Source organism: Scleropages formosus, chromosome 1 (genome assembly GCF_900964775.1).
Source record: "Scleropages formosus chromosome 1, fSclFor1.1, whole genome shotgun sequence".
NCBI classification, from domain to species: domain Eukaryota; kingdom Metazoa; phylum Chordata; class Actinopteri; order Osteoglossiformes; family Osteoglossidae; genus Scleropages; species Scleropages formosus.
This window is the reverse complement of record NC_041806.1, coordinates 35,459,779-35,475,984: the sequence shown is the minus strand read 5'-3', so window position 1 is coordinate 35,475,984 and position 16,206 is coordinate 35,459,779. Positions and strand designations below refer to the sequence as shown.

Sequence of the window (16,206 nt, the reverse complement as noted above, 5' to 3'; positions counted from 1 at the left end):
CCTCTTCAGCTAAGAGTCTGTCTTTCTCTCAACACATCAAAACCACAACTCAGACCTGCAGATACATCCTCCATAACCTCCACAGAATCCATCCTTATATCACAACAGACTCTGCGCAACTACTTGTCCAGGCCATGGTGACATCCCACCTGGACTACTGCAACTCTCTCCTGTCCGGCCTTCCAGCTACTGCCATCAAACCTCTAGAGCTAATCTTCACGCGTTGTGTTTGACATGCTAAAGCATCCCGACGAATCTCCCCTCCCCATCTCTCTGCACTGGCTTCCTATAGCTTCCCAGATCAAATCCATGACCCTGGTTATGACTTACAAAAGCATCAATGGAACTGCTTCCAGATAGCGCCAAGACCTGATCATCTGCTACACCCCAACCAGACTGCTATACTCCTCCACCCATGTCCGCTTGGTGGTCCCACGCACGGAAGGTCCAAAAGCAAACGCACAAAGATTCTCAGTTCTGGCTCCAGTGTGGTGGAATGACCTCCCCTCTCACTTAGAGCTGCTTAATCTCTGTTCACATTTAAAAAGGGTCTTAAAACTCACCTCCTCCGGACTCACTTCACCCATGATCTAAGTTCATGTAATGCGTAAATGTTCATGCCATAGAACTCTGATATCATACCTATTTAAAAAAAAAAAAAAAAAAAAAAAAAACTGAACCTATACCCCGCTACTTCTGTAATGTATACATATATACAGTATATGACAAATTAGGAAGGTGATTAGGAATCATTGATATTGGGATAAAGTTTTATGCAGTTACTCATGTGATGTATATTGGTTCCTGTGGTGGAAAGGAAAGTAACTGTACTATAGAATGATGCATCTGCATCCAAGTCTCTCTTTCTGCTGAAGTAATGCACATGTATTTTCTATGAGATGTACGTTGCTTTGGAGAAAAGCATCTGCTGAATGTATATATGTAAATGTCTATACCCCCCTTGATGACAGGCAAAACAATCACCCCAGAGTTCCATAGTTTAATCAACCAGTGTTTAAACAATGTTTCAAGCATAAAAATTCAGACTACCGTGACCCTGCAATGGACAAGCTGTTATTTACAATAAATGAATGAAAATATTGAAGGTCAAGCTAGAAATAATTTGTTGTAACACACTACAGAAATATGTTCTCACACACAAAAATACCATTTATTTTGGTATTTTAAATTTTAGGCAAAATATTTTCTCTTAGGAGCAACTTTGTTCCGTAATAAATACTGGTAACTCAAGTAATCTCAGAACCAAGTAATCCCATTATTTGGGGGATGGTATAATAGTACTGAACAAGCTTTAAAAAGAAGGGGGGGGGGGACACATTTAAACCAAACTTGAGTGCATTAAAACACAGACAAACTACAAATAAAATCCTAATAACTAAAAGGGGCTGCACAGAAAGCCACATAAGAACCATGAAGATTTCTCTGCTAGGGAACTTAAAAGTATTTCCACATTCACCAAGCTTTGACCACCAACAGGAACTGAAAGGTTTCAGTGCACTGTGTGAGGTACCAAGGATGATCATTCCCTGCATCTGTAAGGCTGTGCCATGTTCTTCTAGGTAAGACTCCTTTCTTAACCTGAATGAGTGACAGCCACACATCAGTCTGAAGTCTGCACCTACAGTCACAAACTTTGAGTAATGACTGGAAGGAAAAAGTAGTGAAATAAAAGCAGCTAGGGGCTTACCCTCAGTGACACAGATCTCACTGATCTCACTGACAGTCAGCTGGGATGGTTTAACATCTCTGAAATTGTGCCATTGTGAATCTTGTTCTATTCAAGGCATATAATAGTGAATGGCAGCCAAGCAATTAACCAAAGTATCTCTTGGTGGTATCAGAATATGTTACTAGTGATGGGTTTGATAGCTGAACTTTTTCCACAGTAATCTGGACCTGAGTGGGTGATTTGGAAAATTAACAGACCGATGAACTCAAAAATCTGACGATTCAAAATCTTGAATTAAGAAAACAGTAGTGGCAATTTCCCATTGTTTCATGAAAGACTATGCCGTTCATCTGTTACTAGAATATACTATATTGTTTCTAAACTGCTGCGTTTATGCAAAGTGAATTGTACAATGATTTACCAATTTATACAGCCAGGTATTTTTACTCTAGTATCTCAGTGTAAGCATGTTGGTCAAGGGTACTACAGAAGCAGTCAGGAGCAAAGGGGAGAGTTTACACAAAAGATTAAGCTCAGACAGGTGAAGTACATGTGAGAACGCTATCGGTGAATACATCCTTTTTATGCTGTGACTTTTTCATATCATTAGGTTCTGATGTGTATTAAAACAGAACTTTGGACATTCAGAGCTAAAACCTGTTGGACCGAGGCTGCATAGTGATTAGATGTTGCGTTGAAATAATGTCCCGGGTTCAAATCCCCACTACTGCTGCAGTACTCTTGACCATAATACATACATTTATTAATTTAGCTGACACTTCTCCAAAGAGACTTAGTGTTAAGGTTACAATTATTTACTCATTTATAGAGCTGGGTAATTTCACTGGAGCAATTTAGGGTAAGTACCTTGCTCAAGCTACAGCCGGAGGTGGGGATCACACCTGCAACCTGGATCCAAAGGCAGTAGCTCTAAACACTATGCTACCGGCTGTACTTACCCTGAATTTGTGTCGTAAGCTCAACCGGGTGTGGAAATGGGTAAGGCAGAAAGTATGCAAAACATATTTCTGGAAAAGTTTCTTGCAGATGCAGTTGAGGGTAAATCAAAAGGTAAGTAGCTTTCTACACTAACCTAACAAATCATTAAAAAAATAGGATAAATAAAAATAACTGATTCAATAATGCTCCAGGAAAGACTGACCACCTTTTCACTTCTTTATAGTAAAAGAAAACGCAAACAAAACTGGGCATTGGGCAAGACGTTCAGTAACTTTGACCTGACCTTGTGTTATGCTTAAGATTAGCTGAAGTGTCCTAAATTGGGGAGGGGGGAGTCACTTAAAAAAAAAAAAAAAAAATTCTGAATGCACCCAAGAGGGATGAATGAACACATGTGCACAGTTAAACTGCACAGGACCACTAGGTCAGCAACACTTCCTGCAACGAGTGTCACAACAACCTTCAACCCTTCACTCACACACTGTAATATCGTGCTTACCGTGCCTGAACAGGCTTCCTCCTCTGCAGATTATACACTCTAATTCCATGTTTATAAAGCACACTCGGGAGGCTTCCCTCTCAATTCACACACAATAACACGCGTGTAAAGTACAAGAAAAGGCCTTCCTCTCTCACTACACACAGCAATAACACCAAACACGTTTAGCGCTCTACGCAAGACGCTTCCCCCTGACACCACGTACCAACGTGCGTACAAACAAAGCGCACCAAAAAGTTTTTGTTAAACACCAACAACACGCTCGTGAAATACAACAGGTCTTCCTCTCTTGATTACACCCAACAATAGGGAGTGTCCCGGACGAGCGATCGTTGCCCTGCGAACGCACACACTTTTTAGATGTAGAAACTGTCGCTAAGGAAAAGCGCGCGGCAGTACAAGTTCCACACACCTGAGCGCCGCGCGGCGCAGCGCAGTCAGTCACCTGTCCGTCCGCACCGCACAGGCCGGTATCGACACTCCCGACGTCTGCAAAGCACCGTTTCACACTGCGTTTCAACGTTATGTTTGTTACAAATGCGTTTCGCTCTTGCGGGAAAGTAACAAGGGGGGGGGGATGTCACGAAACGTTTAATTTCTTGAACTCAAGAGAGCAGAGAGAGCCGGTAAAGCTGAGGAGCCGCTGCGCTGACGAGAACTACTAGACTAGGCGGCCTTTACCACTGTGAAAAATTCAACATACACAGACCGCGTTTAACTCCTTTAAGCAGCCGGTTCCCATGTTCAGCCCTTGCGGTAGACGCAAAATGTAAAAGTTTCGCGTCCGAGTTAAACTTTGCGAGCTAAATGAGCTATGATAGCTTGAAAGCTAAAGGCGATAGCGGGCTTCAGCCGCAAGGGGGTCGCTGTCTCCACCGGGCTCCCTTCCCCCACCCGGGCTTCGCTTCGCTTCCCGTCCCTTTATTTTAAAGTACCTGAGCGGAGGCACATGATCCAGCAGGAGCCGCGCAACCCACCGCTGCTTGTGAACGCGAACGGAGACCGTGCTCGTCTGAACGCGTTCGGCAGGCGGGTTGCGCCGAGGCCGACTCTGACGGGGAACCCGGCCGCTGTCGCCTCCGAAGCCGGCTCTTACTCAGTACCTCAGCGCTTCGCTTCGCACAAAGAGAACTTGGGAGAGCGCATTCGGCGTTAATTTCCACACAAAATTAAGCAAACTCGAGAGAAACAAGTCGGTTCCGGTGGTGTCGGCGCCTCGGGTCGCTGTCGAGCGCGCTGTCCCTTCTCCTGTGCCCGGTTCTCAGGGCACTTTCCAGCAGTGCCGGCGAACAGTAACAAAAGACTGGCAGGCCGAACACGGAGGAGCCGGGATCTTACATGGTGCTGTTCCTCCGCGCTGCTGGGCTTGTTCTTCACGGACGACCTGGTTCTGGACGAGATGAACGGAGTACATTGCTCATGTCGGGAGCTCTTTCGGGTGTTCACCATGATTCCCTCTTTTTTTTCTCGGCTCTTGCTGTTGTCAGTCTTGTCCGCTAGTTACTGTCTTAGTGAGCGGAGTGCCGAGGCGCCATTTCTCTCTTTTCTCTCGCGCGCTCTCTCTCCCTCTACTGTCGGCAGGCGAAACTCACTCTCTCGCTTTGCGCGCGCCGTACTTCCGTTTTTCCAGTTGGCTGGGGGTGGGGGGGCGCTGTGTCGTTGTCGCGCGCAGTTCCCCGTCACCAAAACAAAACAATTGCTTAGTGAATGTAGCCAACTTTGTTGTTTTGTTTTTTTTTACCTTTTCATTTCATTGTTGTAAATAACAGTGATACCGTTTCGGTACGATTTAAGTTACCTTAAAAAGAGGCACAGAATGCATTAGCTGACTGGAAACATCGAGTATAAAATTGTTCTCAAAATTTTACTCATATGACATATGTTGACGCTTCTCCAGTGAGTGTTAAGTAAACATGTACGAAATACATTTTGTGGAACCTTTGTATTTTAAACAAGTTAAAAGTACTAGTCTGAGGACTGGGCAAGCCAGTATGTTTACAGAACGTTAGTTGACTTGCTGAGTAAATTGATTGCTTCGACTCCAGCTTATTTCGCCATCCATTGATTAACTAGTAATTGATGAATTACAAACTTCATGTCATATGCCAATACTTGGTGAATCCCCTGCCTAATAATATGATTTTGACATTTGGTTTAATTTTATTTATGAATTGATGGGATAGCCACGGCACATATTAAAATTATCAATTAAACAGCTAATATCATCCTTGGAAACTTGTTGACGCGATTCCCGTGCAACGTTCTTCATCTTCTTGCTACGTCCTGCTTTGTTTGTTGTTTCTCTGGTCTCCATGGTAATAGGACGCTTCTCCTTACTGGGGTTATTAGAAAATCCAGCACTCAACGATTGCTAGACAAGCAGCTGTAAATCCTGGAAACCAATGGTGGCATCTGTACAATTTTGAGGCCTTCAATTGACATCTATTGGCTGACCGTGTAAACCGCAGGTTCCGTTGAAACAGGAAGGAAACTCAGTGCTATGAAAAAGTATTTACCCCCTCCCAATTTTCTGTTTTTAAAGCTTTTGACATTACATTTGATCAGATCTTTTTTCAGTTCTAGTATTATATGAATGGAGATTGAGAGGGGAAAAGTGATACCAGTGTTTTTTTAATGTAATTTTCTTGTTGTGGAACATTATGGAATTGTTCAATCATAAGTGCAAAACAGGGGGGTGTGGTGGCACAGTGGGTTGGACCTGGTCCTGCTCTCCGGTGGGTCTGGGGTTCAAGTCCCGCTTGGGGTGCCTTGTGATGGACTGGCATCCCGTCCTGGGTGTGTCCCCTCCCCCTCCGGCCTTACGCCCTGTGTTGCCGGGTAGGCTCCGGTTCCCCGCGACCCTGTATGGGACAAGCGGTTCTGAAAATGTGAAAAAGTGCAAAAATGTAATTAATCCACTAATTGCCTGGTTTGTACCATCACTGTCCAGTATCACTTGTTCAACTACTTAAACCTTGACCAGCAAAACTCAGATTGGCACAATATAGATTCAATCAGAGGATGAAGACATTCAAAGAAAAGTCACTGAAGCCTATAAACCTGGACAGGGTTATGCAACCATTCCTAAAGCTCAACCAATGTCATCCATATTCATCAGATAGACAAGTTTGGAGCAGTGGCCAGTCTATATCAGAGTGACCATCCTATCAAAATCTCTCCATGAGCAAGGTTTAAAATCATTAATGAGCTCAGAAAAGAACTTCAGAACATTTAGGGAACTGCAGATCTCTCTTATCTCAGCTGAAGTCAGAGACACTGTGCAAAATGGGATACAGAGGAAAGTGGTAATCTGGAAACTTCCCTTGATAAACTAACTGGCTTGGAGGGACATCCAGCAGAAACTGTGGTCATCTGAAAGCATCTAGGAGATGGGCTGTGGGGAATAACCTGATCATCATCTCTGGCTGCCACTCTGTAGCTCACTATAATAAAAACTGTGCAAAAATGGGATACAAGGGGAAACTGTCAAGGTGGAAACCAATGCTTACCAAAAAGAACACCAAAGCTAGTCTACGGTTTGCCAGAAAGCACTTGAATTTTTCTCAGGACTTCTAGAGGTATGTTTTATGTAGAAGTTTATGGATGACATAAGCCCCATTACATCTGGCAAAAACCAAATATAGTATTTCAGAGTAAGAAGTTTCTATCAGCACTCAAGTATGGTGGTGACAGTATAACAGTCTGGGGATGTTTTGCTACAACTACCTGGGTGCTTTGTTCTCACTGAAGGAACAATGGATTCCTCTTGTGTGTCAAAGTTATGAAGGAGAGTGTTACGTAATCAGTTTGGTCATGCAGCAACACAGTGATCCCAAACAAACAAGCAACTCAACATCAGAATGGCTGAAGAATATTAAAATAATGGACATACAAACTTTTGGAAGTCTACAGTAAAGCACTTTACATGAAACAAAACATGTTGTGCCACTGGCACATACACAGAATAACCACTGGAGAATGGAAGAGTTTACAGTTAAAGGCTGGTTAGACTAAGGTAATCGCATGAAAGTTTATTCATCCATTTTCTGAAACCACAAATCCAATCTCACTGTGGTCCGGATCCAGTCCCAGGAAGCACAGGCAACACACAGTCTGAATGGGATGCAAAATTGTGGCACATGTTCACATACTGAGAGCAATTTAGACTGACCAATTTATTGGAATATTGTCTTTGCAATCTCGGGCAAAATGAGAGCACCAAACAAGCACAAAAAGAGCTATAATAAATTGATGACGAATGTTGGAATCATTGAACATTACATATCATTCATAACTCGGCAGCAGATAGCTTTAGGGGCCAGTGTCTTTTTCAAATAAAATGTGTTGTTTATATTTGTGCACTTGTAATAAAATAGCATGTCTACCGCCCCAGACTAAAAGGCAATTCTGATCTTACTGTAGGAAACATTTTCATAGAATATTAATGACAAATCAACTAAAAATATCCTGCAGTCCGCATTGGTCGCACCATGCGAGCTACATGCGATATTACGGCAGTAGGAATGCGCAGACGGCTTGACGTCACGTCGGAGCTGTGATTTGATTGGACAGAGGACGGTGGAGAACGTCACAGGCACGAACTTCACAGGCAGCAGCGCATCTGCAGGACGGAGAGACAAAAACAGGTAAATAGTCACATTTCTGGCTTCATAAACTGAAAAAGGGAAGCAGTTAAGAAGCCGCGCTTTGAGAAATTGGTGAAATCAAAGAAATGGTATTATTAAATACGCGCGTGATACTGCGTTTTCGTACACATTGCTTATGTAATTTTGGCGCACTGACTGGCGTGCGACGTTTTTTAACTGACTGACTCTCGTTCTTTGTTTCCGTGAATATTCACATTTACATCGATTTATTTGTTCGTTTTAGCCTAGGCATTCACTTGATTCCCCGTATTCGGTATGAATATAAATTTTGAAGCCACAATATGTAATTTTCTGATGATCTTTTTTGTGTTCGGTTGAATTCATGTTCTTAATTTTTAAATAAATCATGTATTTCTTTACAGGAGTAACACGTGGTAAGAGTTTTTTTTTGGCATTTTGTTGTTCTACATTTATAATATAATATAAAAGTAGTTGATAAATTCTATGAGAACAGAAGTGCGGTCAGTGCACTGAAAGAAATCAGTCTTATTTAATATTTTTATTATATGAAGTACGCCAGTGTAGTTTAATTTTGGCAGTTGTTGTACAAAAAGAATAACTACCGATTTGGCAAGAAAGTTCAGGAAATGGGGTGTAAATGTGAGATATTTTTTGGAAAAGGTTTTTCTTTTTCATTTGGAAGGTTGCATTTTACACCATGCGGACGATTCATATTAAAAAGAATGAAACAATTTTATAATAGTAGCCTCTTTTTCTGATTGATTGGATTTCTCAAGCAATGTGAATGTGCACATTTTGTCTTAAACTTTCTCTGACTGAATTCAGAATGTAATGTAGCAAAAATTTTTTTTAGCCCGTTAATATTTTTTAATTTATTCAAATTTCCTTATATTTAGTCGCAGTGTAAAGAAAGGAAGCACAACCTGACAGCGGTTTTGCAATACAGAAAGGATTTTTAGCTGTTCTGTGTTAACTGTCAGTAATTAATTTTGTATGGAAGTAATTAAGGTATAATAAAATTTAATATAAGATGGATTCATCTTCCATGTGCCTACAAATATTGTATAGTTTAACTACTCTACAGTATGTATTTTGCATTGTATTTACTTCAGATGGAAAAAACCACGTACCATGAAAGACATTGACACAAGAGAAAGACCCAAAGAAGAAGACTGGTGAGTGCTGGGAGAGTGGTATTGTACTGTGTTCAGTGTTCAGGCTTTTTTGGATGTCATTATGATAAACTATTAGACCTTCCATTGTAGCAGAACATAATGGCCTTGACCTCAGTATGATGATTTTGAATTTTGCTGCAAACAGCTCAGGAAGTGCAACTAAACAGTAAGAGACAATCACATCTCGGTACCGTGAAAGTGAATGCATTCAAAACAGAGCAGACGGCCCATACCGAAATGATGCTTTTGGCCGCTATGATACGCTGCTAAAACCACTGAAAGTATTTTGTTTAGGTCCAATGATGCTGGCAATGGCGAAGAGGAGGCATCCATTAGGCGCAGTTTCTCTGTAGAAGATCTGCTTGATGAGGTTGAGAAGATAGGCAGTGTCTCCACGGGTGACAGAAAGGTATTGAACTCCTGAGCGCCGGTGGTTTGAAAATATATATTTATATATTTCTTCGTGTGCAAATTGTACATTTCCTTCTGTCTCCGTTCTGGTGTTCCAGGTTGAGATTGTGGTGAGGCTGTGGAAGAATGGCTTCACCGTAAATGATGGAGAACTGCGGAGTTACACTGAGGATGAAAATCAACAGTTCCTTGAGGCTATTAAACGTGGGTAAGTCATAAAATAAAGTGGTCTATAAAGGTTGTATGCATACATGAAATGCAGACTGAAAAATTCAAAGTGGACTTTTCCTTTAATTTCTTTGGGTATTTTGGCCACCTAAAGTCTGGCTTTAAAATAATAAAACATCAGAGCTGAGCAAAAACTGTTTTAAAACTTTTTACTTCAAAATATGTAAAAAAAACAAAAGTATTTTGTTTTCTTCCTTTATATCTAGAGCAGTTTTTTTTCTGAACTCAGAGGGAATACAAGTAGGAATTTATAAAAACAATCTCTACATCTGGCATTTTAAAATATATATACATGTTTACTTAGCAGATACTTTTCTCCAAAGCTACTTCCAATAAACTCTATGTAGCGTTATCAGCCCACACACCTTATTCACCGCAGTGACTTACACTACTAGATACACTACTTAGAATGGGTCACTCATCCATACATCAGTGGAACACACTCACTCTGTGCCACTCACAAATTATGGGGGAACCTGACCAGCATGTCTTTTGACTGCGGGAGGAAACCAGAGCACCCAGAGGAAACTCATGCAGACACAGGGCGAACATGCAAACTGCACATGGACTGAGTGGGGATCGAACCCATGTCCCCTCGCAACACACACTAGACGCAGCCCTTATATAACAGGGACGTGTACAATGGGAAAAATCTATAATGGCCTATAAAAGTATATCCCTTTTCATGCAACAGGGTTTTTATTCTATACCATGGCATTTTTTTCCATGGTTCCAAAGTCATTTTACTGCCATAGGCTATGTTTTTTCTGAACTCTGGCATTAGTGCTTGTATCAGACTTTTTTAGAAGAGATGTATACTGAAACCTAAAAGGTTTTTTTATCCTTCTTTGGTGCCAAACTGGAAATTTTCTAGTTATATCCAGTGTATTAAGCTGTACATAACCATGGAAACAATGATTGCTGGTGTCATGTAAGGATTAAATGGTGGCAGTTGCACTCTTGACATTTAATGTAGCGGATGGAGATGGATAATCCGTCATTTCTGAAAAATAAGTTTATGTATGAGATCCTGGTATCTTTTCAGTCTGCTGTGTCCTCAGTAAAACATATTTTCATCATAGTAAACTGCAGTGGGAAACCAATAATCCCAACAAAGGTTTCACCACTGTTTTTCTCTGCTGTCTTCCGCCTTCTTACACCTTGTTCACTGCTGACAGTTTTAGTTTTGCATCATTCTTTCAAAACAAAGTCAATTCCATCACAGTTTTTTGGCATCCATCTACTCCATCCATGCCAGCATATGACACTGTCAACCACTGGATCCTGCTTTCCTTAGAACACCTTGGAATCAAAGGATAAGCACTAAGATTGTTTGAGTCTTTGCTGTTGGATAGATTCTACCACATGGTTTGGCATGGCCCTCTTTCTTTCCATCTGTCTTGTCAACTGGTGTTCCACAGGGCTCAGTGCTGGGTCCCTTTCTCTTCTCTATCTTCACCGCTTCCCTTGGCTATGTCATTGCCTGCCATAGATTTTCTCTCACTGCTATGGTGATACTCAGCTTTTTCTGTTTTCCCCCAGCATGTACAGATGTATCCTCTTGTACTGCAGATCACTAGTTGGATGTTTGGACATCACCTTCTACAACTCAGTTTTTCTGAGACTAAGATCCTTCTTGTGATAGCATGTTCATCCACCCAGCAGGAACTCTCTGTCAAACTGGACAATTTGCTAATTTTATCTGCTTTATCATCAAGGCCCTGAGAATAGCAGTTGGTACAAGTCTCTGATTCTGCTAAAACTCTGAAGCCATAACCTGATAGATATCTCCTGCGTAACATCCCCCATCTCACTGAGCTGAGTTTTAGCTCTCGTGATGGAGTGCGGTCCCTCTCTTCTTTAGAACTGCTAAGTGTCTTTCAGCATTCAAGAAGTATGTCAAAATGTATTTCTTTCAGACCCACTCCTCTCAGGATCTCTTAACCATGAGTTTGCACTGCATCCTCTGTCATGGTCACTTTTGTGTTTCCTGTCATACTCGGGTGTATAGACTTCTTGTGTAATGTGTACTGGCAGTTATGGTGGTGTTGGACAAATGGTCTGTGCTACAAGAATCTTGTATCTGCGTTAGTAGCGCTTCCCCTCTCGTGAAATCCACTTTCTGCTCAACAGTTGTATGTTGTTTTGGAGTAAAGCATCTGATATAAGGTAAATGTAAAATTAAACTATAGATATGTAAATGTTATTTAAGTGGTATAGACTGCTTTTTCACATGAATATCTTTATACTAGTATAAAAAAGTCCTTTATCTGGTAATCATATGCAGATTAACACCAAACCCTGGTTAATAAAGCTACGCAGCACCTCTAATAGCATAGGGTCTGCATGCTTTACAAGAGTAAAAGACATAGAGAGTAATCTAGTGAACTTTAGTTATTTCTATCGTAAACATCCGAGTCAAATTATCCGTGTATTTGTCTAGCTTGTGCCCTGCTTCATGTCCCATGCTCCTAGGATTGACTGCATCGTTGAATTGTAGCAGCATTTATTGATAATAAATGGATGAATGGGAATACCACTAAAAGATGGCTATATTAATTTAAGTAATGAATTTCTAATTTAGTAAATAATTAATACAATTTCAATAAAATAATAATTGGGTTACTGCGTTATCATTGTCCTCAATAAAAAATACTTCTCATTTTTGGTAATTTAGTGAATTTTAGGTAACAAATTTATTCTGTCAGCTGACTTTCCTGTAATAAGAAATGATAATTAAATCCCTAAACTAAAGAAATTTGCCTACTGAGGTCATTTCATGGAAATTACTGTTATTTAAGGGATGGTTGTATATTCGTTGCCATAAACATATCAAACTGGCTAATAATTATGTGGACATGGGACCTCAAAACCTCCTGATATTTTTAATTAAAAACTCACTTATTATATACTGTATTGCTGTTATCTGCCACATGACTTTGTGTCAGTCCTGATCAGTTGTCACCTACTGAATGTACAATACCAGCCAAAAGTCTGAGTGCACTTGTTGCAAACTAGATTTTTCGGAGGCGTTTTGGTAACGAGTTGTCTGCAGACAATGAGCTGACATGTCTTCCCAACTCTTTTGCAACAGTTCCCCCACAGATGTAGGGCATTGGTTGCTTGCTTTTGGCTCTTCTCTTCAGTTCATCCCATAAAGGTATTTCTCTGGTTGCCCAGGTGCACTCAGATGTTTGGTTGGTACTATGTATGGGGCAGCTGGTAAGCATAGTGGTTAGAGCTACTGCGTTCGGACCCCAACGTCACAGGCTCAATTGCCATCTCCACCTGTAGTACCCTTGAGCGAGGTACTTACCCTAAATTGCTCCAGTAAAATTACCCAGCTGTATAAATGGGTAAATAATTGTAACCTTTACATTGTACATTGCTTTGGAGAAAAGTGTATATTTTACAGTGACCCTGGTCCTAAGGTGTATGTTATGTCCCTCAAACAAAGGGAACTGCCTTCTGAGCTGGAGAGAGCTGCTGAGGATGAGGAACTGGAGGTGAATGTGGAGGACCTGAAGGAGGAAATATACGTACCCAGGAAGAAGAGTTTCCACCCTTTCACTGGTCGAGGGTACAGACTGGGCAGGTGAGAGAGCTGCTCTGTCGTTTTCCTTGTTTCTGTAACTTATATTACCTTTATGACTTTCCCATTACATGTGAGCTTCTGCATTTCGGACAGTTGTATGCGTACTGCAGGAAACCACTAGGTGTCTCCGAAAGTCCTTCAGGAGGTGAAAGTCACTTTTCCTCAGACTTTGCTACCGGCAGTCACCTCTGAATGCCACCATGGTAAAACCAAGATGAGCTCTCTGTGTTGTGTCAGTGACTCTATGTCCTTCAGCATTTGACATCAAACATTATTGGCACTTAAAGGTTTAGCTTCTGAGTTAATCAGCGCGTCACTCCGTGAGAAAGCCCTTTCGAGCTTCCATCCAGTCTCGCATCTGCATTTTTCAGTGACTACATGGAAATATGGCCACAATTTCGATTTCTCTAGAACTGAACTTGTGTTGATTAGGCTGCACCGGGGCCATTTTAAGCTTGAAAGATCCAACTGTCACCCTTCTGAGCTGGCAGGCTGTGGGACCTGTGATGAGGAGGAGTATTGTGGTGTTTGTTGGTTCCAGTCCTTCTGTTACTGTCCGTGTTCCTTGGCATGCCGATTTCAGCCATATGGGCATCCTCTATGGCATCCAGATGGTGGTGTTTATGTGATGGCAGGGCTGAACTGGTGTGAATCCCTTTTTGAGCTTCTCTGCTTTGATTCCCCTTCCTGTTAAAGAGGTTTGCGTTCACAATTTTTCCGTGTGATCATGCCTGACAAAGCAAAACATCAAGGTAGCTACAATTCTCTCATCGCTGTTCATTAGATCATAGCTCCAGCTCATTTGTTTTGAGCAATGGATAATACAGGTCTGCCTGCTATAGTACTTGTAAGAGGTACTGTACTGCGAGATTTATTTTTTCTCATATTAAAGACTCAGTCTAAGGTTAATTGTCTATGGACTGGCTGAAATGTAATAATTATTTCATGAATTACAATTTCTTTTGAATTTAATAGTTTATTTGTAATTTATACAGTGTGGCACCCAGAGTTATAGCAAGATCTCCATCGGTGCATGACGAGAGCCAGACACCTCCTGTCCCAACAGTTTCTGTGAATGACACACAGCCAGTCACTAGTCTTCAGATCTGGCTGGCAGATGGACGAAGACTTGTGCAGAAGTTCAACCTGTCTCACAGGTGGGAATTCAGGGACAGATACTGAAACAAGACATTGATATTCAACAAGATACTGGACCCCTCTTCAACAGTCAAGCTTTTTACATTATATGGACATTTACATTTATTCGTTTAGCAGGCGCTTTTTTCCAGAGCAACATACATCTCAGGGGAAATGCAATGTGAAATACATTTTTCCATGTTGTTAGTAAATTGCGATGTGGTAACAGAATTGTGGTAAATTAATCTAGATACTTGCAAGGAAAGCATCTTTAATATGTGCTGTGATAACCACATAGGAGTAGGTTGACAATTATTTTTCCATATATCTGGAAAAATAATTTTATCTGGGTAAGTCTGTGTGCACGTGTGTGTGTATATATGTATGTATATATACATACATAGATACACATGTATTTACCTATATATACATGTGCATATATATATACATACACACATAACATAATAGGGTCCTGTACAATTAATAACTGCTAAAACAGTTTGTAGTAATATATACCATTCTTTCATACGATAGCATTTTTTCCTGTTCCTCCATTGTTTCTACTTCCATATGTATCCTCTGTGTGATCCTGCAAAGATTCAGGGGGCACTTCAGCCACACACACATATGCAATCAACCCCATATAGATAATTCCTGACAATAAAGTTCCCATCCTTAGTTATCGGTCCATAGCAGTAATTCAAAACAACAATATAGTAAACATGCAATAACAAATTAGACTTACATTTACATTTACGTTTATTCATTTAGCAGATGCTTTTGTCCAAAGCGACGTACATCTCAGCAAAAGTACAAAAGACTTCCGCAGGAGATGGGTTATGAACATGGGTCTTTTGAGACCCAATGGAAATAAATCATTAACAAGGAACTGTTAAGTCAGTTATTTAAATAATTGTGACATACTGGGTTTTTCCGAGGAGCAGGACTGAGGGTGGGCTCAAGGTGTGTGGGAACGTGTGTTTTGGCTGCCGTTGGCCATGTGCACATCTGACATACATAATGAGCTTTAATTACATGAATCCCTCTACACTAATGTAAATAAAGCTTTAATTTCACAATCAAATAATCATCTACCATCAAATATTTTTCTAACGGTACACATAGCCTCATCTTCATGCAAAAAAATACTTTGTATTTATGTTTAAAAATCACACACACACACAAAACCACTTGTCCCATAGTACGGTCTTGTGATCATGTATTATTTTGTCTCACTGCAACTGAAGTAAATCAAGTCAGTGCTTGCTTTTGTGTGGCTTTTGCAGGATCAGTGATGTCCAGGACTTTGTGCAGCAGTCCCAGAGGACTGCATCACCCTTCATCCTCACAACGTCCCTCCCATTCCGCGAGCTAAGACAGCAGGAGCTGAGTTTGCAGGAGGCCGACCTGACCAATGCCGTCATTGTCCAGAGGCCCTTGCAGCCGCCCTCGGACGCTCAGAGCTGAGGAGATCGAAGCTCCCAAAACACTGTAATGACACCGCAGAACTGCCACGGTCCTCAGATGAAACCTTGCTGCTCTAATAACCATAAGTTTACCAGCTCTTGCATTAAAAAAACTTCTTTATATGCACAATGCCAGTTCTTCCCCATACTTGATATGCACAGAAACAAGAAGCTTTGACACACTGCCTGTATGTACAATACTTCAGTGTACTGATGCAAAATCATCTTCATGATAATGATCATTTCAAACCTTTGGAGATATTTTTAACGGATGCTGCCGAATGGCAAATTTGCCTTTGGTTTGAATTGGTTAAAGAGTTACCAGCTCCAATTCTAATTCACCAAAATACACTCCTCAAAAAAATTAAAGGAACACTTTTTAATCAGAGTATAGCATCAAGTCAATTAAACTCCCGG

The 16,206-nt window shown here is 41.0% G+C and overlaps 2 protein-coding genes across 3 annotated transcripts in view; one reads left to right on the top strand and one right to left on the bottom strand.

Moving 5' to 3' along the window:
- atad2b (ATPase family AAA domain containing 2B) overlaps positions 1 to 4,741 on the bottom strand; it is a 74,107-nt gene extending 69,366 nt beyond the window's left edge. For both annotated transcript variants that reach the window (XM_018743682.2, XM_018743683.2), the window contains exon 1: positions 4,488 to 4,741. In XM_018743682.2, the coding sequence (XP_018599198.1) occupies positions 4,488 to 4,598 (111 nt within the window). In that variant the 5' untranslated portion in view covers positions 4,599 to 4,741. The remainder of the gene's footprint in view (positions 1 to 4,487) is intronic.
- Positions 4,742 to 7,731: 2,990 nt separating this feature from the next.
- ubxn2a (UBX domain protein 2A) lies at positions 7,732 to 16,206 on the top strand. Its single transcript, XM_018743620.2, has 7 exons — positions 7,732 to 7,795; positions 8,890 to 8,952; positions 9,247 to 9,361; positions 9,462 to 9,571; positions 13,049 to 13,186; positions 14,182 to 14,343; positions 15,610 to 16,206. The coding sequence occupies exons 2-7, from the start codon at positions 8,909 to 8,911 to the stop codon at positions 15,788 to 15,790; spliced, it is 750 nt and encodes a 249-aa protein (XP_018599136.1). The 5' UTR covers positions 7,732 to 7,795; positions 8,890 to 8,908; the 3' UTR covers positions 15,791 to 16,206.

What these genes read in the sequence shown, in the direction of transcription:
- ubxn2a (XM_018743620.2), top strand. Translation starts at nt 8,909, where the DNA reads ATGAAAGACATTGACACAAGAGAAAGACCCAAAGAAGAAGACTG. An exon ending in TCTCCACGGGTGACAGAAAG is followed by an intron (nt 9,362 to 9,461) that starts GTATTGAACTCC and finishes CTGGTGTTCCAG; the next exon opens with GTTGAGATTGTGGTGAGGCT. An exon ending in CTTGAGGCTATTAAACGTGG is followed by an intron (nt 9,572 to 13,048) that starts GTAAGTCATAAA and finishes CCTCAAACAAAG; the next exon opens with GGAACTGCCTTCTGAGCTGG.